The sequence below is a fragment of the Aedes aegypti genome, chromosome 3 (genome assembly GCF_002204515.2).
Source record: "Aedes aegypti strain LVP_AGWG chromosome 3, AaegL5.0 Primary Assembly, whole genome shotgun sequence".
Classification (NCBI taxonomy): Eukaryota; Metazoa; Arthropoda; class Insecta; order Diptera; family Culicidae; genus Aedes; species Aedes aegypti.
Window position 1 is genome coordinate 175,248,240 of NC_035109.1, and position 25,223 is coordinate 175,273,462.

The 25,223-nt window shown below is 37.7% G+C and overlaps 2 protein-coding genes and 1 long non-coding RNA gene across 10 annotated transcripts in view; 2 read left to right on the plus strand and 1 right to left on the minus strand.

Moving 5' to 3' along the window:
• Window positions 1-3,807, plus strand: part of LOC5567168 (beta-amyloid-like protein) — a 319,312-nt gene extending 315,505 nt beyond the window's left edge. For all 8 annotated transcript variants that reach the window (XM_021854046.1, XM_021854052.1, XM_021854053.1 and 5 more), the window contains 2 exons: window positions 404-580; window positions 654-3,807. In XM_021854046.1, the coding sequence (XP_021709738.1) occupies window positions 404-580; window positions 654-755 (279 nt within the window). In that variant the 3' untranslated portion in view covers window positions 756-3,807. The remainder of the gene's footprint in view (window positions 1-403; window positions 581-653) is intronic.
• Window positions 3,808-7,014: 3,207 nt separating this feature from the next.
• LOC5567166 (tRNA-dihydrouridine(20a/20b) synthase [NAD(P)+]-like) lies at window positions 7,015-15,923 on the minus strand. The gene is made up of 7 exons (XM_021851477.1): window positions 15,798-15,923; window positions 15,337-15,431; window positions 15,153-15,274; window positions 15,008-15,083; window positions 14,553-14,947; window positions 7,121-7,593; window positions 7,015-7,052 (listed from the first exon to the last, which is right to left on the minus strand). Exons 1-7 carry the CDS (start codon window positions 15,804-15,806, stop codon window positions 7,047-7,049), a joined length of 1,176 nt encoding a protein of 391 aa, XP_021707169.1. The 5' UTR covers window positions 15,807-15,923; the 3' UTR covers window positions 7,015-7,046.
• On the plus strand, window positions 13,679-15,244 carry LOC110678508. Its single transcript, XR_002501666.1, has 2 exons — window positions 13,679-14,591; window positions 14,656-15,244. It is a non-coding gene; the product is annotated as an uncharacterized LOC110678508 (long non-coding RNA).
• Window positions 15,924-25,223: the final 9,300 nt, after the last annotated feature.

Sequence of the window (25,223 nt, forward strand, 5' to 3'; positions counted from 1 at the left end):
TTCGTCAGTTGGTGAAATCTACAAATCTATTATCTACAAAAATGATTACATAGTTCTGTACAAGGATGGAATTATGAACAAGTTGTTAATCAACTTAAATTATCTCTTACACTGTTTTTTATTATACGTCTAACACAGTGTATTCTGAGCTTTTTCGCCCTTGGCATCTCTGAATATATACCAATCTGGTATTTTCTCTGCTGATCTCTTTCGTGCTATGATGACAAATAGCTTAATCTTTCCTAGTTATTGGTAGTAGCTAGGGTTAAAAAAACTCAACTGCCTCTTGATACCTGCCAGTAGGCGATCATTTTTGTACATTTAAGTAAGACATCATGTAGTGTAAAATAAAAAAAAAATGCATATAAAACAATTAACAACCATCAACAAAATCCCATTCCAGACATTTTCGGTTCGGCGAGAAATCTACGGTCCCAACGGCAGAGAGAATCGAAACGTGTACTTCACGCTGATGTTCGCCTTCGTGGCTTTGATGGGCGCTGTGTTCGTGGGCGTTGCCGTAGCCAAGTGGAAGGCTTCGCGATCACCTCATGCTCAAGGATTCGTCGAGGTTGATCAGGTCAGTTGAAGAATAGATCCCAGAGAACAATTGAGGGGCGTGGATACTAATTATGTTCTTTTTTTGTTTTCAGGCCGTTGGACAGCCAATCACGCCGGAAGAGCGGCACGTGGCCAACATGCAGATCAACGGATACGAGAATCCAACCTACAAGTACTTCGAAGTGAAGGAATAATTTGTGAACCTGTAGGCCAAGGGCACTCATTTGATGAACAATGATATTGTGTGGAATCGTTTTCAACGGACACCGGTTGAATACTCGCTGTGAACGTTGACAAATCTCAAAGAATCTGTTTGAATGGAAATGGATTTTTACATAATTACGTTTGATCTCAGTTCAAAGGCGCTGCAAAGTTAGGGGAGTAAGAGTTCCCAAGAAGACGGAAGAAACGTCTAACAACATGTTGATTTGTGACTATGACGCAAAATATAAGCAAAGATAAGTAAGATTACGTAAGGTCAGTATTTTGCTTTCGGAAGTATGGATTTTATTTTGTATGAAGGGAAGTACTAAACTATCGTTAAAAAGTGTGATTGTAATTGTATATTTGCCCGCTAGACACTAATTTATAAGAGCATGCAAAGGGAGAAATGGGAGAAGCAGATTGAAAGTCATCAAACTGAAGGATGCCGCCGTTACCAGTGAAATAAATAACCACATCACCACCTGTTTGGGCGATTTTTCAACTAACAATACTAACACATTACACATTTAGAAGTAACAGACTTCACACTTTTTTTTTGTTCAGGCACATCCTCTTGCATCGTAGCTGCGACTGAGGGTTTAAAATGGTCTGCTTGCTCTGCGAACTATTAGAACGCCCTCTTCATCCCTCACACATAGTTAGATAGCTAAGTAGCTAATTAGTTATTATTACAAAGAAAACATGACAAAGCAAGAAAAAAAAAGAACAAAAACAATAATTGTAAGTAACATAGCTTTTTTGATCAGTGAACCGGAAAAATGGTAATAGAAAAACTATCAAAATATATATATTTTTTGTAACAAGCCTGCTATACGCTTTGAAATTTCATATTTATATAATCTTAACAATAATAAAGGGTAAACTATATATTTACAACAACAATAAAACACTCACTATCACATGCTTCAAGACAAAACAATAATTTCGAGGCTTTTGGGTTTAATTTTCCTTCGACAGTTGAAAACTCACTTAAAGCAAGTAAAAAAACTTGGCAGCAGGTCAAACAAACAAAAACCACACTCAAACACTATAGATGTCGTCCTCGTTGTGTAGACACAAGGTGTGTAAAACCCAAACATCGTAGCCCAATGAGATGTGTGTACCAATTAAAGAGCTTCTTCCGAGAAACAAAGTAGCGAGCAGTAGAGAATTTTGATCAACATTAACCACAGCAGAACAACACAAAGCAAAACAACATCAATCATGCAGAGTATCGCAAAAATAAAATGTGCATCCTGATAATTCAAATTCGTCCATTTTTGTAGACTTTTGCGAGCGCGTTATTAAATGTAAGAGAAACTAATGAGAAAAAAAAATGTCATGTTGCCCCCATTTTCAGCTGTAGAAACATCAAAATTACTCATTCATTGTTGCCAGAATTGCTTGTGATGAATTTAAACGCTTGGCGCTCTATCCATTGTTTCAGTGCACTTCCTTGGCCCTGGGAAGTGATCCACACTAACACACACACGCCACACAATGGTTCCATTTATTTCGCGATAATCACACAAACTTAACCAGAACACTTCAGTCAACCCGAACCGGTCATTTTTCATATTAATCTTCGCACGCTGATTGGGAAAGACATAAACTCTATGTAAAAATGAATTTGATATTAATAGAACACTAAAATTAACAATAATGACTAAAAGTATTTAAAAAAGAAGGCAGAATAAGTAGATTATATATCATGTATAAGTATGTAACGAGGATATTTATACAACACGTATAAATGTAACAATGTAAACATTTACAGAATAGTTTTATTAGGGACTATAAAAGCGTCACTTGATTTCACTCAACAAGTCAACACTATCTTTTCCCTGGTTTAAGTTATTTCATAAGTTAATTGACTAATCTACTTGAAGTTACGATAAAAAAAACATCTAGTCTCAACTATAACGTTGAATCAATATAAATTTAAAGAAATAATACAAGACAAAATAAACGTGCTGAACGGTAATGCAAAACATTCTTGAACTTTGATACCGAAGAGAAGCAAAAACAAGTTTATCACAAAAAGCGCTTAGTTTGACACGATTGCTATCCACTAAACTACTCAAGTAAAAGCAACAATTATATCAGCAAAGTACACGCTAAATCAAAATGTAACCGCTCGTTTCTTCATCAGTTCGTTTTCCAAACAAAAATATTACTCAAAACTATTATATATGAACAACTTTTTTAAAAAATAAAACAAGATAAAGACACTAAATGATACAAATCGAAGAATGCAAAAAAAGAAAAACCTAACCACATAGCTGTCAGAAAAAATAAAATGGAAACAATACACTTAAATTGGAAGAAACAACCTCTAAGCAAAAAAAAATCAATCGTTTTGTGTGCGACATTTAGAAAGACAACAATTTGTATTATCAATGAAAGCAACCAGATGAAGCAAAACCCAATTAATTGTTACTCGTAAGTGTAATGATTGATGACCATAGATGAATACGTCCCATTGTCATTGCAAAACCTAAGAGATGAACATAGTGTCGCGAGAATTCAACCTGAAGGTGACAGCAAATTCGAACGCCAAACATCATAAAACTCAGCACACTCCCAGTGGATTGGATTTTGTTTAAATTTATTATGAAAACTCTCTCAGAAAACTGCACAATAATTTTAACACCCTCTATTTTACGGTTGAAGAACATCTCGCTGTTTGTACCGACGCTGGAGAATAAGTGATAACCGTTTTCGATTCGTGAAATGATCATGCTTCTGGCAGAAAGTCCCAGCGCTTTGTTGGAGGACAATTTCTTAGTTCCGTTCGATCGCCAGTATAAAGGCGATCGTGTGCTACCCATACAAACCGACAATGACAGCAACTTTGCCGCGATAACATAAACGTAGAGTGAATGTATCAGCGGTAAATAAAAACAAATGAAATACCTATTGTTTCTATCTATAAAGTCAGGCAAACCAGAAAAAAATCGTTCCAGAATATCTGTTTGTAGAATGAAAGACAGCGCCGGGAAAATTGAAAACGAGGGAAAGACGGTGAAGATTCGGAGGAAGTAAATTGTGTAACACGAAGATGCTATAAAACCAAGCAACACTAATAACATGAAGGAGGATAATAAAATATGAGATAACAATAAATAATGGTTTTGGTTTTTGCGATGACTGTCATATATTTTTCAGTAGTAGATCTGGCAAATTAAAACTTTTCTACGTCAAAAAATAGTTCAATCCAATAGCAGAAACATCGATTATTTCCTTAAGGCATTATTTGAGAAGTTCGCTATTTATACAAAACATATTACTTGCGATGACCATATATTGGATCTTGAACGTGCATCAGTAAAGCGAAACATCTTTGATTGCGTTGCGAAAATTGTTGAAGACACCACTGCATTCCTCTGGAAGAACTACAACTGATACCTAAGGCTATGAAGTGCAGTATACTATTGTGATGACTTTTACAATTCCTGCAATTTAGTTTTGAAGTACGATTGGCTCTTCAAGCTATCGAAGGCTTTTCATATGAGCATTATGATATTATATATGATTATCCGTCCACATGGATTAAAAAAAGTTTCTCAGAGATCTTTTATTTAAAGTTGGTTGCTTAATAATTGACTTAGTTAAAATACAATCATTATTCAAGCCTCATTTATCCAGAAATGGAGAATCATTTAATTCACGTAAATTTACATTTACATTTATAAGTTCATTCGACAATATTCAACATTTAAGGTGAAGATGCATCGCAGTTAAACCTCAAATTTTCAAAAGCATAAACCTAGAGAACCAAACAGCCATTCAAGCTGAAAACTTGATCGAGGTTTGTACTCGATGCATCTTCACCTTAAATGCTTGTTCAGCATTTGTTTAGCAGGATTGCATGACGTGTTATTTCTTAATTGTTAATTATCATGTAAGGTCAGTAAGCTTTGTTCAGCATTCGCTCAACGGAAAAACATGCTGAACACAGTCTGTCATAGTGCTTTGATCGACCGAAATGGATACCATATTTATTTATACAATCAGTTGTGTTTATTTGATGTTTCTTTAACATTTATTCTATATTAAAAGGATAAAAAAAACACAAATGCATTGGTATGTACACTTTTTACATATTGAAATCTGTGTACCGTAAAATGGGGTATCTTTGATAGTGCGTTACCCTCCACATACTTAACGAAATATCATAATTTCTGGTAATAGGTTAAGCAAACCGAATGCAAATCTAAAATAAATCAGTATGACACTTCAATAAACAGCTGTTTTCATTTGAATCGAGAACATTTGGGGCTTAATACAAACAATCAAATAGTGATCGTAGTATTTGATGTAGTTTTGAACAGTTGGTCATTTATCTTCGACAGCCTAGTTATCATAGAACTTGAAAAGGGTCTCAAATCTCTTAGGGGAAACCATTTTAACAAACTGGGGCCAAACTACAGTGCAATTCCTATTTTAGCTTTGTGCACTAGCAGAAAGCTTAAAATAAGAAGATTGACCTTGTACGTTCATAATTTCAAAAGACTAGTGCCTTTGAAATCGTGAGTAGGGGCACAAGCCGGCCATTGTACCTGCCATTGTACCATGCCATGAATTCCAAGATGTGTCACCCTAAGACAATATTTTTTATTCAGCCATCACTTAAATAATTTAACCATAATTTGAAAGGGCCTGTTTAGTGTTTATATGTGACTATGAATTGTTAGTTGTGAGCAATGTTATGGATTTTACTCAAAACAAAAATAACATAACTTTGGGTTGAGAAAAGCTTCCGAACGAACCCCCCTTCCGCATGATAAGACTTTTAGTATGAAAATAAAAACATATTGTATGGCACGTAATAAATTTCAAACTCCTCCTCTCCACATAAACCCTTACGTATTTAAAGGACTAGGGGCCCTGGTCTCAGCGAGAATTTCTCATGTGATAAAGGTTACAGCGACGCTAGGTAATCCTTTTAAAATCTGGCATCATTAAAATTGGAACCCGGGAAAATGTGATAGAATCGAGACATATAGAGTAAAGTGGGGGCCCAGATAGCCGTAGCGGTAAACGCGCAGCTATTCAGCATGACCATGCTGAGGGTCGTGGGTTCGAATCCCGCTGATCGAGGATCTTTTCGTAAAGGAAATTTTCTCGATTCCCAGGGCATAGAGTATCTTCGTACCTGCCACACGATATACACATGCAAAAATGGTCAATCGGCAAAGAAAGCTCTCAGTTAACAACTGTGGAAGTGCTCATCAGAACACTAATCTGAGTAGCAGGCTTTGTCCCAGTGGGGACGTAACGCCAGAAAGAAGAAGAAGAAGAAGAGTAAAGTGGGGCAAAAGTTCGAGTGGGGCAAGAGTTTTTTATTTTAAGATTTCTAGCTCAAATCAAATCAAAACATAGAAATGTCATGGTGGTTCGAATGCTATTCAAGTAAGAAACTTTCACTCCAAATATAATAAAAATCGATTGAGATTTGGAGAAGTAATGGCTATTTGTTGTTTTTCGACGTAAATATTGTAATATTTGGTCAAACTTTCGATGCATGGAACAAAATGAAGGTAAAATATTTTTCAATATTTTATGTAAGGGCGTTTCTAGGCCTATCATAAGGATGCTTTGACGTGTATTAGTTTTTCCATAAATAGTTGGAATCAATTTTTGGCCCATAGCGGGGCAAAAGTTCGAATCTGCGGGGCAAAAGTTCGACCCATGTATAAACCCACGGAAAATTTTTCAAATTTCCTGAAATCTACATATTATCTTCAAATTTAGCGAAATTTGCCTGATCGTGCGAAAAATGTCACAAAAATTTTACATTTTCACTTAGTTTTGCGAAAAACTGCTATTTTTTGGGTGTATTACAATTAACCCTGTTTTGGGCATTTTTTGATGAAAATTTAGTGTGTATTTTTCGGCAAACATAAGTTTACGGCTGGTATAAAGTATGCCTGGCATAAAAGTATTGATATTTTGTGTTTTAGCCAACGAACTTTTGCCCCACACTAGATTCGAACTTTTGCCCCACCGGTGGGGCAAAAGTTCGAATAAGACAATCAATTTTGAAACTGTTATAACTAAGAATGGGTAAATATTTTGACACAAGTTTGTTCAGCAAAGTTATAGCCAATATGTTGAAGGTTCGCTGTATGGTATTTGTTTTGTTGCATCTGCTATGATTTTCCTGAAAACTTTGATTATACCACTAAGGTCGAACTTTTGCCCCACCTTACTCTATCTTAATTGAATACGACTAAAATATCAACAAATTTGAACAAATAATTTATTTCGCTTTTGGTTTATATTTCATCGTAAGAGATGAGCCAGCCTCGGGCTGCAAATCTCTTAAATAAATATATCTATCTATCTATATTTCATCGTTTCCGAACAAGCTGCCATCCATGAAATCCACACCTTCCACAATTTCATCGCCATCCTGGACATCAACCATGCTGTTGAAATAGGCTCCATCTCGCTCTTCGCTCGAATAGCTTTCCACGTTGGCTTTGCGTCGTTGCGGCGCTCTTCTTCGATACGCTTCGTCGTCAAAAGTGCACACCAGCTTCGAGGGGTGACTGCAAGGTTGCGATTCCAGCTGGAAATGCTCTCGGAAAAATTCGTACACCCGGCCCTTGTCTTTGGTCAGATTGTTGAACACTATTCGTTGCTCCTTGGTGAGCAACGACTCCGCCATAAACGTCAGATGGTGGTGCATGGCTTGGTACGTTATGTCCGTGTCGGCCTGCGCGGTAATGTTGAGCCACCGCTGGATGCACTCCAGGGGTGTTCGCTCGAAGCCAGCGTACATGGCTGGGTTGGACAGTATGCCCCGTGCGGACATCACTCCTGTAAAGTTTTGTAAACAAAGTTTAGTGTTTTTTAACGTGATTTAAAAACAAAATTTTTCGTTTAATTTGACTTGAATTGTTTTTGAATTTACTGTACCGTTTTGACTCATATTCCGAACACTTAAGGCCAACAGCGACTTCAAACGCATCTAATAGGCATAAATTAGCTTATATTTGTAAAAGTTATAATTTCTACACAAAGTCTAACTGTTTGTTGTTGGGTTTGCTGATAAAACAGTTTGTTTAAACTTGTTAAGTAGTGTTTTTACGTTAAAGTATGGAACAACATTTTGATTCATTCTGTCTAATATTTCAATCACCTTGATTCAAATTCCGAACAGCACGAATAAATCATATTCAAATAAATAATTTCTCAAATTATTTCATCTGAGCTAATTATACTGGTCTTGAAATAGAGAATCATCACTACTCCCGAGGTATAAAAAAGATTGGAAGACGTTAAAATTGAATTGCAATTGACTGCCATATCGTCATACAAAAACCGAGTGTTCAGAATATGAGTCTGTTCGAAATTTGAGACAAAACGGAACTTGTTCACGTTGTATGAATTTGAATCTTGTTTTTCGAATGTGTGTACTTGTTCACGAAGAGACAAACAACAAGAAGAAACAACTAACATGATAACAACTGGTTTGCTTCGACAGAAGATATTTTTTTTAAAACATTTGGATGTCCAAATAAAATCACAATTCTGCCTAAAATCTAACAAAAAATCATTAAAAAAACATACCTACTATATATTTAAGCAGTATAGGCCTAAATAAAGCAAACAACGAACGAAACTCTCACCTCTCAGCAAATACAAAACAGATTTCAATATTTTTTTCAGTGTACAAATCTAGTTTCTAAAAGTGCCCAAAGGATCTCGGGAATATTCATGTGGCCGAAGTTATTCCGGTGGGTCACTGGGTCATGTCGGGCGAAAAGGATACTGGCCTCTGTGCCCCTAAAAGTAGGGAAATTTCAGGTCACAGATAGTTTCCGGAAAAGGCTATAGTGTGGGCATTATATCAAGGAATTTTAAGAAAAACGGATCAGTGAAATCCTTTTGAGAAACGATTGAATTGGATAATCATGTGTCCTACATTTGATTGATCCTACTAATAACCATTTCAAGGTCCCTGGGGTACCTCAAATTAACGATAAAGTGGCCAATTTGTATCTAAACAATTTGTATCTAATGAAACGCAATTTGGTGAACTTTTAGATTGGATCTCTAATTTAAAAAGATAAATAAAACTGTTCAGTATATAACAAATCCATAGCCAGGGCATTAAATTCAAGTGGCCACATCCGATACATTCTAAACGGTCCAAAGATCTACAGTTACAATGTTGAATATCAGATATTGATGATTTATGCAAATTAAAATGATTGTCATTTTAAACAAATAAAGATAACTTGGCATGTCCCAGAAAGTAGCCCTTTTTACCCCAGGCATATTCTCGAGTTCCTCTGGTCACTTCTAGAAACTAGATATGTGTACCAGTACTCTGACAAAAATTATTTGAATTCGTTAAATATTCACTAAGCGATGAGGATTTTAGTATTTTTGCTTTCCCTCAGGCCTATACGGGTTAAAAAAAAACACGCAAGAAGAATGGAATGTATTCATAAAAAAACCCTGTTGATGTTCCTGCTATGCCTGGAAATGTTTAATTGATTATATTTATTTATTAAAAATACTTCACAATCTCTTGAAAAACTCATCGATTCTTTTAGGTATTATCCAACAAATTCGTCAATCCATTCGAGCATTCAATTTTTTTTCCAGACATTTCAGTAGGAGTTCATCAGCAGACTCCAAAGAACTTTCTGAATTATGCAAAGAGGTTTTTAAATTTTGCAAGAATTCGATCATTTAGACAATCCAAGTTTTCTCCAAGTATACGTATAGGAGTTCTAATGATGTCATATTCATGAATTTGAGTTATTACTTTCTTTCATCAGTTTTTGAATGTTTTTCCCACCATATAGTTTAAAGTTTTACGAGCACAAATGTGCTCTTTTTTAGCACCATCTAAAGTTGATTTATAGATGATACATCTATATAAATAAACATGGAATGGTGTTTGTATGTCACTAAATGGCTTACGAACGGGTCAGCGGATTTGGATGATTCTTTCTCCATTTTGTTTGTCAAGGGTTCCGTCGTGTTTGTATGTATAAAAGTTCCAGGATATTCACCGTAGTGCTGATTTGAGCTGAAAGTCTGTTTAATAAAGATAATAATAAACCGTAGTGCTTTTCAACAGCCTACTTGATGGTTAGACGAAGTTTGCCGGGACCACTAGTTTAAAATAAAATATCACGAAGTTTTTTTAAGGGATTACAAAAAAATTTAGGTCTTATTTGCAATTTATTAGAATCATTTTTACTGGAATAATAAAATTTCAAGTAGTTCCAGTGTTTTGCGATTAATTGAAATTTGGTCTTGTGGTAAATTTTCAATCAAAAGCTTGATAATGTAAAAGCATTCACACTACAATTCTTTACATATTAAGGTGAAACGTCTTGGAATACAAAAATGGCCGTCACAATGGCCGACTTGTGCCCCTACTCACGATTTCAAAGGCACTAAACTGGAGAAATAGTTGTCAAACATTTCTGATCTTCTTATTTTAAGCTTTCTGCTAGTTCACAAAGCCAAAATCAAAAGTTTACTATTGTTGGATGCTTTCTTCACGAGATTTGTGCCTTTGAAGTTTTAGTGCAATCTTAGGAATTGATTCCAAACTGTTTCACCTTAAATAGCGGAACAAATTTAACATTTTCTCAACGTCTCAACGATCAAATTATTTGACTCTGTCGAATTTGTTGAATCCATTGCCGCACTCAGACGTATTCAACACGTATTTCATGCTACTTTGTCGAACTGAAGCTCAAATCAGTTCGCCAAAGTAGCATAAAATACCTATATGTCATTGATTTTGAGTAAAATTGAGTAAAACTGCGATCTATTGATTTTTTTTTTTTGTATTTATGTCAACCGAATATCATTGAAAGGACCTAAAATTTCAGATAATGGGAAGTATGTACTTCAACAGAAAAGTAAACGCCTATCTCGATGCGTGGGAAATTTCTTGCAAGAAATGCTCCAGAAAAGCATTTTTCTTTGATCGCCGTACGCAGTTGAAAAGAAATGTCAATTCAAATGGAGCTCACTGTAGGAAATTACTTGACCATTTCTTCCGCAGAAATATTTACTCTTCTTGAGCGGAACAGCATACCTAGCTTGAGACATGATTTGGTTTAAGTTTCACGACTAAATATTGAAATAATTGAGATTATCGGCATGCTTGCAGATTTCATATAAAATTTGTTCATTTTTTGTGTGGGTGGATAAAATTTTTTTCCAATACATTTAAGAGCATTTTTTTTAATTTCGTTGCATATTAGCCTATTTTAATCAAAAGAATAAAAACATAATGGCCTACTATTCCCACCAACAGCACTCATCGTACAGTCGACTTTCAATAATTCAATTTACAAGGGACCATCGACTTATCGAACTATCTATAAGAATAAACTGACACTCAAAATCCTTAAATCTAAAGAACGAATTTCTTTATTTCCAATACTTTTATGATCACTTCTTTAAGAGAGCTTTATTATTTTGTTGATAGTATTTAAAAAAATATTATTCGAAAACTTGTTTTCAAAATGTTCAAAAAAATTATATTTGTATCGACAACCAATATTTTTATTTTGTGTTTTTTTAGTTTTCCTTGCCACTTGCAAGTATCAATTGATCTTCAAACAAGAATAAATCCAAATTTACTCGAATAAGAACTATTTTCGAACAGATATCGAGTTATGAAATTTACCTCTCACGTAACATCGACTAGTGGAGATATCAAGTTATGGAGACCTTGAGCAGCATAGACTTGTGGAGAGTCGACTGTTTCGACCACTTACATAACAAATTTTAGCTTGAGCTTGACTGGCCGCCCGTGATTGCTACTCCAGTATCGTCAGATTGGCTTCACGTCACAAAGAACCAATCAGATGAATGATTGGAACTAATACACACTCCCAGTGTATATGTGCTGGAGATCTTCTATTTTGTATAGTCAACAATGGCGCCTGCCACGCCAGAATGCAGACAAATAATGGCAAGGGGCAGGAATTGGTTAGAACAAATTCCTTCAGAATCCATCGCCCAGTTTGCACCATCATCATCTGGTGAACATGTTGCACGAAACACTGTTTCGTGCAACAAGACCAAACGATGGCAGCAGTGTAAAACGTCAAACGCAAAGCAAAACGATGCGCGCGCATCTTTTTGTGAGATTTGTAACATAGCGAATTTAAAATGATCGTTAAATGAGTGGTCGATGGAAATGCCATGAGTATTACGTCTGTTTGTCTGTGGTATATTGGTTAGGTATTCTTATGGCAGAGAGGCTTTCTCTCTGGTTAGTAGACTGCCTATGCATCAGGCGTAAGGCAAGGCGTGCTATAATGATGGAAGAATGGAAACGTAGTGATGAAACGAGTATACCCCATAAGGCATAAAGACGTTTGGCATAAGGACGTTAGGCATAATGGACGTTAGACATAAAGACATTAGGCGTAACGGATGTTAGGCATAAAATACGGTAGGCGTAATGGACGTTTGGCATAAAATAACTTACGTGTATGCCATTTGAAACTCGCCTTAGATTGGAAATTGTTCGGGCCCATTCACAAATTCCATTACGCTGTGGGGGGTAGGTGGGTGTCCTTAAGATGTGACAGCTCATAAAAAAAGTGCAAAATTCATACAAAAAGCATTACGAAGGGGTGGCTTGGTAAGCTTGTCACAAAACTGATGACTATTTTTGGCGTTATGAAATTTGATAATAGGTCTATTAAAGCAAATTATGGAAGATAATTGTTATCATGGTTTTTGTTACCATTCTAAAATCCAGCCAAATCATTTTTTATATTAGATATAGATATGTATTTTGTCTGTTTTGTAAACCATTTATGATGATGAATCGGCCACATTTTAATATGAAAATTGAAATTCGTCGAGTTTAAAAACAAAATTTGATTAAGTATACGCTTTAGAGTTGTGGTTGATCCTTCGACCTTGACGCTTGCTCCTGCGGGGCTGGCGATGAGGGCAGGATCAAACATGTCGCGCGTCGGTCGAGTGAAAGTGAAAAAGTGGCGTGATCCTTTAGTTGTTGTTTTTTATGGCCAATCCCAGCCGATATTCTAGTTGATTCTTTGTGCATTTTACTGACTTCGGTTAATCACGGAATAGCAACCATTGATATGTGTAGTCAGTCTAAGCTAAGCTAAGCTAAGCTAAAATTTGATTAAGCATACGCTTTAGAAACATGGTTCAAGCCAAACATTTTCAAAATGATTTAAAGGATATTTTGATTTTTTTGTGATCACTACACTATGATCGTAGAAATTTATCCGCGTGGATGTAAAGCGTTCCCTGTCTGCCTGATTTGTGCCTTTATTTGAGCCCAAGTTTGAACCGAAGTACACATGTACCGGGGTCGGTTAGATACACTGGTGGGAAGTGGTGGTAAAATGAACACCTTGCTTTTTTATCGAGAAAAAATAAATTTAGATAACTTTTTATCACGCACGGACGATTTATAGCATGAATCAGAGTGTTCAAGTTGATACGTAGGTCATTTGAAGTGAAAATATCAACGAAAACTAAGATTTATGAAAACCATGTTTGAAAATTAGAAATGACGTAATTTTTAGCTCGGAGGACTAGAGGTTTTTCAGTGAGATGAATATCGTTATGATATGAGGTCAAATCTGAAACCTTCAGAATTCTCTTTGAATGGGTTACAATCATTAATGGATATATTTTTGATAAGGCAATACAAATTTTCAGAAATATTTGTTTTGCTCACGTTTTTTGCATGATGTTTATTTTACCACCAACAGCTGTTCATTTTACCAACATAGTGCAGGTAAAATGAACATTTACATCGTTTTTTGCTAGCGATAAAAATATGTGAAAATTCAACTATTTTAGTCTAAATTCGTGTTGCTGATATAGCTAACATCCCTGTTTTTGATGTTCTGGGATAGAACTATACACATTCTTCGTTTTTCTATCAGAAACAAGATGATTTCTATAAGGTGTTCATTTTACCACCCCTTCCCCAACAGAGACGAAGCGCGTTTGTGGTACAACACAAGGTTCAAACCAAAGTTGCACATCGGTTCTGTTCATGGGAAGACTGCTTTTATGTCAATCATCCCTCCCTGATGGTAATTCTGGCTACGCTCATGGGAGAGCCCCTTTGAGAGCGCTAGTAAAAATATTACATTTGAGTCTGTACTACTTTAACCGTGCCATTTATGGGAAAATGGGCCGTAGTCTAGGTAACGACTACCATGGAAAGGCGTTGTTTACGGTTATTATACACAAAAAATAAGCCTACAAAGATGGATGAGCTGGGAGAGTGTTCAAATCTTTCAACTACTTTTTCATCTGAAGCCAAGGACGATTTGATTCAGCAAAGGATTCAACACATTCGTAAGCAGCTGGACGACACATATAATTTGTTCATCAACGCCAAAGATGCTCTATCCACCATAACGTTCGACAACCTCAATGATAAGCTGTGCAACGAGGCAGTGATGTCACACGACGCGAAAGATGTGCTAGTGGTCGGTACTGACAGTAAAATAGACGTTGCCAAATCCCTGGAAAATCTCAACAACACACCAAGAGGTTCCAGAAACACCGGAAAGTATGAAGATATTCCTGAATTGAACAAGTTCTTCAACGTGATGGCGGACCTCAAGGAAGGCATAAAGAACATATCTAAACATCAGGAATCCATAGCAGAACTGAATTCAGATATTGATAACATCATGGATCAAGTATCCGTCCGTTCAGTTGAAGATCAGCTTGAAAGCATTTCTTTGGAGGATACTACCCATCAATCTACCAAATAAACTTACCATCACAGTTAGTTTTGCAGTGCATTGCATCGGCATCTTGTAGACTGAAAATGTCTCCATTGGCAACCACAGGAATACCTAAACTGCTTTTGATCTCTTTCAGCGCTTCCTGGTTCACCGGAATGTTGGTCTTCTGTGCAGGAGTTCTCCCGTGAACGGTTATAAACGTTATTCCACAGGCTTCTAGCTGGCGGCACATATCAATTGTGGCGCTCAACGATTTCTGCAACAACCGTACCTTGACAGAAACACTGAACGTGCTCGGCAGGTTTCTTCGCACGGTGCACAACATGTCGGCAATCAGTTCTGGTGTCCTCAGCAGTGCACTGCCATATCCATCCTGCATGGCCCATCGTTGGGGGCATCCACAGTTCAGATCTACTCCATCTACATATCTGCATTTTGAAGCTATAATTAGTTAACTTATCTAGTTGCCCTTAATTTATTGGACTTACGGAAATGCCATCTCGGTGGCGGAAAGGAAGTCCACGGCGTTTTTAGCAGCAAATTGCGCAATTACTGGTGTGTCATCTAGAAATCACAAATTTGTTACTTTAATTTAAGTTTTTCAACGTAGTACAATAAACTTATTAAACTAGCCTCTGTTTGTCGTAAACTCATTGAGTCTAGCTTTTTCACTTTGACAGAAAGAATCTGCCATTATCATACTGGTGAAGGTGAGATCAGTTCCATAAGAACGAACTAAATTGCGAAACTCCAATCTGGAAAAAATGCATTTTAAGTACATGTGGACTGCTTTCAACAACCATTGAGCCTGACTTACTTGCTGTATCGCACCATGGGAGCGCATATTTTCAGATATGAATCCTTCGCTCGAGCTTCCCGAAACAGATGCTCAACATTTGTCTTGGGTTTGGTCTTAAAAAATCAAGAAATGAAATCCGTTACATTTGAATGTCATGCTATTAAGCTGTTGACGAAGCCAACAGCGTTTGACTCTTTTGTAACTCGCTAGACGGTCATCATTTTTAACGTAAAACTCAAAAATAGTATCATATGCTCAAACGCTAATCCCCTAATCGCTCATTGTTTTTAAATATTTTTTCAATGCTTCTATCAACCTGTTTTGACAGGATATCATATGCTCATACATATGATACTCATGTTCGTCTGATAGTTATACTTTTAAGCCGACGTCAGCATTGATACAAAATACATAGATTGATTGATTAACACGCGAACTATACACCATTCAACCTTATCGAAAATCATCGTCCAACTTACCTCTTCCATGTTTCAAAAATGAAAATTTGAAATTAATTGGAGCACCAAAACCGAAGACAGCGCACAACCCGAAGAAAACACCACCGACGCAGTTAGTTACGTGTTGTTTACAAACAAACTGAAGGCGCCATGTGCGTTTGACGTTTCTTGAAGAATGTGCATGTGCACTGCGCAAAAGCGGAGAGGGGTCCACCAGTGGACTTAGAACGTTCGCAGCTTCTCTCCATTTCTTTATTGTCGTAAAAAAGTTGGAAGAACGACACCGTGAATAACGTTATACTCTTCTCGTCTATCCACTCGGTCCAAGAATGTTGATGCTAAAGCTAGGCCAGAACACGTGAAAGCATAGGGAATTCTGTTCCAAAGCAATATCTAGAAAATATGGTTTGCGTTCCATTTTTATAATTGTAAATCAGCAAACTTTTGCTGATTTCCTTTGTGCTACAAATACAGTAATCCACACAACAAAGTAATAGATTATACAACATCCGCAAAGTGAAATTTTATGAAGGTGACATTTTTTTTTTGTAAATTTCTTTATTAGGATCATTTTAAATATAATTTATTTCTTATATCTGGATGTTCTGTGTTAGACAACACTATTATCCTAATATAGTAAAACTAAATTAAGCCTTTATTAACATTTTGTTACCAACATATTACATTTGTCGTAGCAGTTGAGGGTTTTTTTTCCAGATGAGTTTATTTCACCTGCTAATAAGAGAAAAAAATACGCTTTGAATTAACTTAACCTAAATATATAACGTATTAATCGTGGCCAGTGCCGTAGCGTGCGGTTGGCCAGGTTGACACCCGCCAAGGGCGCCATGCTTCAGGGGGCGCCAAAATGGGAAATTTTTGGAGATACATATTTAGTAATGGGAGTTTTTTCGGAGATATATATTTAGAGGATGAGTACTTAGAAAAAACAATCATGGACATAAACAAAAAGCGATATTTTACTGTATAAATGAATGAATAAGCAGCGTTACCAATAATCTTTTCAAGAGTATGCATTTCATTGAAATGTAAACAAAATCACATACTAGTACATAAATTAAGTAGTTTCTTCAAATTCGTCTCTAGCCATATAAACAGTTATTTGAGTTGCATTTTTTTCAAAATCTTCAAGAACCTCAAGAAATCTAGAGAGTTCACCTTGAAAAGACATTCGAAACATTTTGTATGCATTATTGTACAATTATTACTTGAGCCTTAACATGACACTTTTTTTTATTTCGATGGACAATTCTTACAGGAAACGCCCTTAAATCTTTGAAAAATTTCTGGAATTTTACGTAAACCTGCAAAACATAAGCTTTGGATAAGAGGCGCTCAAATGGAGGTCCGTCAAGGGCACCAAGAGGCCACGCTACGGCTCTGATCGTGGCAATGGAAGATTGCAACGATTTTTGTCTATTTTTTTTGTAATTTTACTCGGCATTTATTCCAATGTTTCAACCTTGGGCATTCTATGTCACTCACAAGTTTTATACCAAGGAGCTTCAAAATCATTTTCAAAATTTAATTTTGAATCTTCTGCAGAACTTTCTTCCTGGTATTACAACAGCTAGTCCATATTGGTACATCATACAACCTAGCTGTTTTGAATATTTGCTTGGAAATCAGAAGCTTGTTCTTAAGACAAAGTTTAGATTTCCTATTGATGAGTTGATGAGGGGCTGTCCATTAACCACGTGATTTAAAAATTTAAAATTTGTATGGACCGTGGTCATTGGCCAGAATCCCAATCCCCCTTCCCCCATGAATGACCACGTAGTTTATGAACGACCCCTCAAAGACATTTAATATATTTGTTACATTTAGCTTGAATGCCTTTATTGTGATTTTTGGTAGTTAGCGCTCAACTTCCATGCAGAGCAGTCGTGTTTCTCGCTGGAAGCCCCACGCAAGCTATTGTTACATTTTTTTCGTTCTTTTACATCTCAATTTCGCGTTCTGTGCTCGCTGTGAATAGTGTCGCGGATCTCGCCGCGATGAGTATTCGACGCGAAAACACGTTTCGCATCGATTATGCGAACGTGCCGAAGAAGCCGTCTTTTGAGGAGCTTCACGACTTCATTGGCTCTGTGTTAGGCCTTCAATACGAACAAGTCGTTCGTCTTCAACCAAGTAGGGCACTCGGGTGCGCCTTCGTGAAGGTTGTTAACCTCGAGTTCGCGCAGAAAATTGTAGCCGAGCACGATGACAAGCATGAAACCGAAGTAGACGGCAAGGTCTACAAACTACGGATTACGCTTGAAGATGGATCCGTGGAGGTGAAACTAACCGATCTCTCCGAAGATATCTCGAATGAGCAGATATCCGAGTATCTCAGCAGTTACGGTGAAGTTCTCTCTGTCACCGAACAATTATGGGACAGCAAATATCGCTTTGCTGGGCTCCCGACCGGTACACGTATCGTGCGCATGGTGGTGAAACGCAATATTGAAAGCTACATCACCATAGATGGCCAAACTACGAACGTAGTTTATTTCGGGCAGCTACATACATGTCGTTACTGTAGCGAGTTTGTGCATAACGGCATCTCTTGCGTACAGAACAAGAAGCTGCTCGTTCAAAAGACGTATGCCAATGTTGCGAAACAAACCGACGTTTCCCCCAGTGCCACAAAACCCGTGGCGACAAAAAACAAAATGCCGTTTTCCAAGCTGTTTGGAGCGAAATCCAGGGAAGCTACAGCGAGTAGAAAAGTGAACTCAAACGATTCGTTGTCTGCTGTGGCAAAGCCATCGATTCCGGATTCCGTCGACAGAGCAACAAAACCGAACCCTACCGAACAAAGTAACAGCCTCATGCCTCCGCCAGCTGTATCGCAAGGCAATCAATCAACATGCCGAAAATCTCCACGCCAAGCAAGCGATGGAAATGACACCGACAACTCCACGACTTCAAACAACGGCAAACGTCGAAGTGCTCGTGTTCCAGGGAAGAAGCTGCGACAGAACTACGATGACGATACGAACGAAGAGATAGATGTCCAGATCTAATGGCTTTCCACAGCTATAATCTCGTATCGATCAACATCAACACCATCACAAACCCGACCAAAATCAATGCCCTACAAACCTTCCTTCGAAACTCGGAGATCGACATCGCTTTTCTGCAAGAAGTGGAGAACGAGCAGCTCCTCTTGCCTGGGTACAATATCATATGTAACGTAGACCATACTAGGAGGGGAACAGCAGTAGCACTGAAGGAGCACATCCAATACACTAACGTTGAAAAGAGTCTGGATGGACGCATAATCGCGTTAAGGGTGCAAAACACTACACTCTGCAATGTATATGCGCCGTCGGGTACTGCTCTTCGAAATGAGAGAGAGCGTTTCTACGAAAACACACTCGCTTACTATCTCCGTCACCAAACAGAGCACACGGTAATAGCTGGCGACTTCAACTGTGTCTTGCGACAATGTGATGCGACAGGTCACAACACCAGCCCCGCTCTCCTCAGAACCGTGCAGCAACTGCAACTTCTCGATATTTGGGAAAAAGTGTGCCCAAACATGCCCGGACACACGTACGTCTCGCATAACTCGTCATCCCGTCTTGACAGAATCTACGTTAGTCAGAGCCTACGAACCCATCTAAGGTCAGCATGTTTACATGTTTGCTCATTCTCAGACCACAAGGCTTTGACAGCACGAATTTGTCTCCCGTACCTTGGCAGAGAAGCTGGTCGTGGTTTTTGGTCTCTACGTCCACATCTGCTATCACCAGAACACCTCAATGAATTTCGCATGCGCTGGCAATACTGGACTCGCCAGCGTAGAAACTTCCCTTCCTGGATCCAATGGTGGGTTTCGTATGCGAAACCGAAAATTAAATCATTTTTCCGTTGGAAATCGAAAACAGTTTTCGATGGATTTCATTGGGCACACCAACGGCTTTACGTTGAACTGCGACAAGCATACGACGGCTACTATATGAACCCAGGAATGCTGTCAACAATCAACCGTGTGAAGTCGCAAATGTTGACACTGCAGCGTAATTTCACTAAAACATTCATGCGGTTGAACGAATCGTATGTTGCTGGTGAACCCATATCGACGTTTCAGCTAGGCGAAAAGCGAAGGAAAAGAACTGTAATAACGCAGCTTCGAGACGATAACAACGTTCCCATTGAAGGATCTGAGGCTATCGAAAGGCATATGCTTAACTTCTACCGTGATCTGTACGCTGCTGGTGCAACCGAAGATACAACAGCGAACGAATTTGTGTGCGAGAGAGTGATCCCGGAAAATGATCAAATGAACGAGTGCTGCATGAGTGAGATAACGGTTGCCGACGTTTTTACAGCAATCAAATCAAGCAGCCCGAACAAATCCCCTGGTGGGGACTCAATTCCGCGAGAATTCTATCTGAGAGCGTTTGACATCATTTGGAGAGAAATTACTCTTGTCATGAATGATGCCCTGGCTGGAAACTTCCCAGCTAATTTTGTTGACGGAGTGATAGTTCTCGTGAAAAAGAAGGGTAATGACCAAACTGCTCACTCTTATAGACCGATATCACTCCTTAACTGCGATTATAAAATCTTTTCACGTGTTCTGAAATACCGCCTCGAGAACATTATGCGTACCAACCATATAATCAGCGATAGCCAAAAATGCTCAAATTTTGGCCGCAATATCTTTCAGGCAACCCTTGCTCTAAAGGATCGCATTGCGAGACTGAAAAAAACTAAACAACGTGGCCTCTTAGCATCTTTCGATCTTCGGCATGCCTTCGATCTGGTAGACCGTGTATTTCTTGCTCGGAACATGTGCTCGATCGGTTTTAACCCGAATCTTGTTCGTCTGCTGGTCAGAATAGGAGAACTCTCGACGTCGCGACTACTGGTGAACGGATACTTGTCGGAATCATTCCCAATAGAGAGATCGGTTCGGCAGGGAGACCCACTCTCAATGCATCTATTCGTTCTCTATCTTCACCCTCTCATCAAGCGACTCGAAGAAGTTGGGGGACCTGATCTCGTAGTAGCATATGCCGATGATGTGTCAGTTATCTCCACCTGCAGCGAAAGGCTGGAGCGGATGAGAGAAACGTTCCGTCGCTTTGAACGTGTATCTGGGTCCAGGCTGAGTTTGACGAAATCCTCGTCGATATCGGTGGGTTACACCGATGTTATGCCTCTCACCGTACCGTGGCTGCGGACCGAAAACACCATTCGGATTTTGGGAGTTACTTTTGCCAACTCAGTTCGTCTGATGAACAAGCTGAACTGGGACGAGCAAGTCAGTAAATTTGCTCGGCTTGTTTATCTCCACTCAGCACGAACACTCACCCTGCACCAAAAAGTAACCCTACTCAACGCCTTCATCACATCGAAGATATGGTATTTGGCTTCTACGCTTGCTCCGAGTGCCGTTCACACGGCAAAGCTGACGTCAACGATGGGATCTTTCCTATGGCGGGGAATACCAGCGAGAGTTCCGATGCAACAGCTTGCGCGCAGCAAAGAAGCTGGTGGATTAAAACTGCACCTCCCTACCCTCAAATGTAAGGCGCTTCTCCTGAACCGGCATATGCGCGATATCGATTCCCTTCCTTTCTACAAGTCCTTCATTACCCAAAACAATCCCGATCTACCAGCAGACTGTCCTTGCCTAAAACTTATCCTTTCAAACTTTCCCATACTCCCTCCTAGAGTCCAAGAAAACCCCTCCGCCGATAGCATTCACAACGTTTACATCGAACAAACTGAGGAGCCCAAAATTTCGCGCGAGCATCCAACTAATAACTGGCGGCAAATTTGGGGTAACATCTCTATGCGCCAACTAGCTTCAAGTCAGCGTAGTTCACTGTTTCTGTTAGTAAACGCTAAACTCGATCATCGTAAACTGATGTACCGTATTAACCGAACCGATGGAGATAATTGTCTACATTGCAATAGAGCAACCGAAACATTGGAGCATAAACTCAGTGAATGTGTGCGCGTCGCACCAGCTTGGCGCTTGCTTCAACAGAAAATTTCTTCTCTGTTTAATGGATGGCGTTTATTGACTATAGGAGAACTCCTGCGACCGCAACTAAATGGTATTAGAAGATGGAAGAAAGTGAAAATTTTGCAAATGTTCATTCAATATGTCTTATTTATATTGCAATGTAATAACGCTATAGATTTAGGCTCTCTAGAATTTGAAATTCAACTCGTATAAATAATTATTATGTAATTAATTTTTTACGCTGAATATAAATAAACAAAATTTTATGTAAAAAAAAAAATTTTTTTGGAAGTATTTTTTTAGCCTTTGAGACCTAACTTCATCTGGAAAATTTATTGGAACCCCTCTCATCGTGGCAAAAAGTCTACTTGAAGGGATCAAGTAATGAGTAATGAATGAATGAATTATTCTAACAATGTATGTTGGAAAACAAAAGTTTATTTTAAATTTTACGATCAAGTCTTCATGCCAATGGTGTTGAATGCTTTTCCTAGAGAGCAAGACCAGTAGAATAGCCTTCAGATTTGTTGGAAGGGATCAAATTTGTTACACATAAAAGTTGGTGATTGGTCGAATGTCCATGGCAGAATCCGAACTGTTCATTGTCAAAAATTGAATTTTCATTGGTGTGGACCATTATTCTGTTCAAAATTACCTTTTCAAAGAGTATACTGATGGAAGAATGCAAACTGATTGGACGATAGCTAGAAACTTCTACAGGATTTTTGTCTGGTTTTAAAATTGGAACAACCTTAGCATTTTCCAATTTGCCAACTAAAAAAAAATAGGATCAACCAAACTACTTTCTGGAAGTTTCTTGAAGAGGATGTAGAAAATTTCACCATCGCCAGGAGCTTCCATATTATTGATTTTTTTAACAATACACGGGAAAAATTCTGTAGTCAAAACTACTGTTTAAGCAGACTACGCCCATTCTTAAAATTATCATAGAATTTCAGCACAAATTACAATGTTTATAGTACTTCCCACCACATTGCCAAAAGACAGTGATTTTCGTAGATATGTACAAAAAAAACTACACCAGACAGTTATAGTTCGACGATACATAGGACAAAGAATGAAAACTATATTTACCCCCTGAGGAAGACACAATACCCAAGTTTTTGAGCTTTTTCGCAATTAGTTAGTAATACTTTGTTTTCCTCTTTCAATGCCGGTATTGGCTTCTGAGGTTTTTTTCAAAATTTTTGATAATTTCCAAAAGGGCTTAGAGCCAGGGTCCAATTGAGAAATCTTATTTTCAAAACTTTTGTTTCTTAATTGTGCAAAACGTTTCTTGATTTATTTCTGCAAATCCTGCCATATAATTTTCATAGCAGGATCGCGAGTGCGTTGAAATTGCCTTCTCACGTTTTCAAGACGGATCAAGAGTTTAAGATCATCGTCTACAATCACGGATACAAATTTTACTTCACATTTCGGAATTGCAATGCTCCTGGCTTCAACAATGGAATTTGTTAAAGTTTCAAGAGCATTGTTAATGTCAAGTTTTGTTTGTAAAGAAATATTAACATCAAGATTAGAGTCAATATACGTTTCATATATATATTCCAGTCGGCTCGAAAATAATTGAAAGTGGAGCTGATAAGATTGAGAATTGCTTCTTGGGATATTTGAAACGTAACAGGGACATGATCAGATTCAAAATCAGCACGAGTAACTAATTGGCTACAAAGATGACTAGAGTCGGTTAAGACCAAATCAATCGTAGAAGGATTTCTAGAAGAGGAAAAACATGTGGGGCTATCAGGGTATTGAATTGAGAAATATCCTGAAGAGCACTCATCAAATAAAATTACTTTGAGAATTATTCCATGACCGATGTTTGTCATTAAAGTCACCAATGACAAAAAAATTTGACTTATTGCGACTCAATTTTCCCAAGTCAGTTTGGAGCAAATTAACTTGCTGCCCAGAGCATTGAAAAGGCAAATAGGCAGCTATGAAAGTATATTTACCAAACTGTGTTTCAACAGAAACACCTAAAGTTTCAAAAACTTTAGTTTCAAATGACGAGAACAATTGATGTTTTATACGCCTATGAATGATGATTGCAACTCCCCCACATGCCCCATCAAGTCGATCATTACGATAAACAAAAAAGTTAGGATCTTTTTTTAGTTTGGATCCAGGTTTTAAATAAGTTTCGGTAATAACTGCTATATGCACGTTATTAGCTGTAAGAAAATTGAATAGCTCGTCCTCTTTACCATTCAAGGAACGAGCATTCCAATTTAAAATATTTAAATTATTATTTATTGGATCCATTAGAAAAACGTAATCCAATAACAATTTGGTTAGTAAATTTTAAACCAACTTGAACTGCTTCAGACATAGTGGTGGCTTTGAACATTGCATCAATCTTTAGATTCAATTGTTCAGTTGGAAAATTAAAATCAGAGGCAGACATATCACTTGAAGTGGGTACATTTGATGATTTTCCGGTTGTTGAACTCTAATATAAGCGTGATAGGCGGCTCTATTTTGCTCAAAATCCTTGAGCTAGTATCCGATAATCTGTAGTCTAGATTATCCGATCATATAAAAACATATCGTTTCGTTTCTTTTACCTTAAAAAATACATGTCCATTTCTTGAATTATGAGACTTACATAAGTTGATATAATAAAAAATAAAATCTGAAGGAATTAAAGAAGTGTGGGTTCAATTTCCGCTTCAGCCCGGGTATTTTTTTCGTCGGAACGTATTACAACTGTGCGATTTGGCGTTGCATTCTAGTCTGTTGATTCCTGTGATACTCCCTTAAAAGGTCATAATCGTACGTTATGCTTTCCAGGAAGACTTTCCACGGTAGGATTGACAGCTAAAAGTGCCCATGCAACCGAAACTTAAGGGTAAACAAAACTTACGAGTGTGGTCAGAGCTTAACATTTTCGACTTTCCTAACGGTCACACCGATAGTGAAACTTCAAAAGCTCATGGCAAATAAAAAAGCCTCTTGATCGCAGCTGTCTTATAAATTGTTTTGTTAGAAGAATTGTTTGATTTTTATTGTGTATTTGTTTTATATATCTTGACCTATTTTGTAGTAAATGTAAGTAATCACACATCATTGGGACTAATTGTCTGTTGGTGTAAACAAATAAATAAACAAATAAGAAGCATTATCAGTGTCTCTATTTTCAAATCTGATAATTTCTTCATCCCGGTTGGTCCAGGATCTTTTCGAAATGGAAATTTCCTTGACTTCCCTGGGCATAGAGTATAATCGTATCTGCCATACGATATACGAATGCGAAATGGCAACTTTGGCAAAGAAAGCTCTCAGTTAATAACTGTGGAAGTGCTCATAAGAACAATAAGCTGAGAAGCAGAACAGGTAGTTTCTTAATATTTAAATACATTCGAAAAATTAATTTTGATTGTTTTATGTAATTTTTCAAACAGCTGGAATATATGTAACAATTTCATAGG

What these genes read in the sequence shown, in the direction of transcription:
- LOC5567166 (XM_021851477.1), bottom strand. An exon ending in TGAGTTTACGACAAACAGAG is followed by an intron (nt 15,084 to 15,152) that starts GCTAGTTTAATA and finishes TGTGATTTCTAG; the next exon opens with ATGACACACCAGTAATTGCG. An exon ending in CTGCAAAACTAACTGTGATG is followed by an intron (nt 7,594 to 14,552) that starts GTAAGTTTATTT and finishes AAAACTTTACAG; the next exon opens with GAGTGATGTCCGCACGGGGC.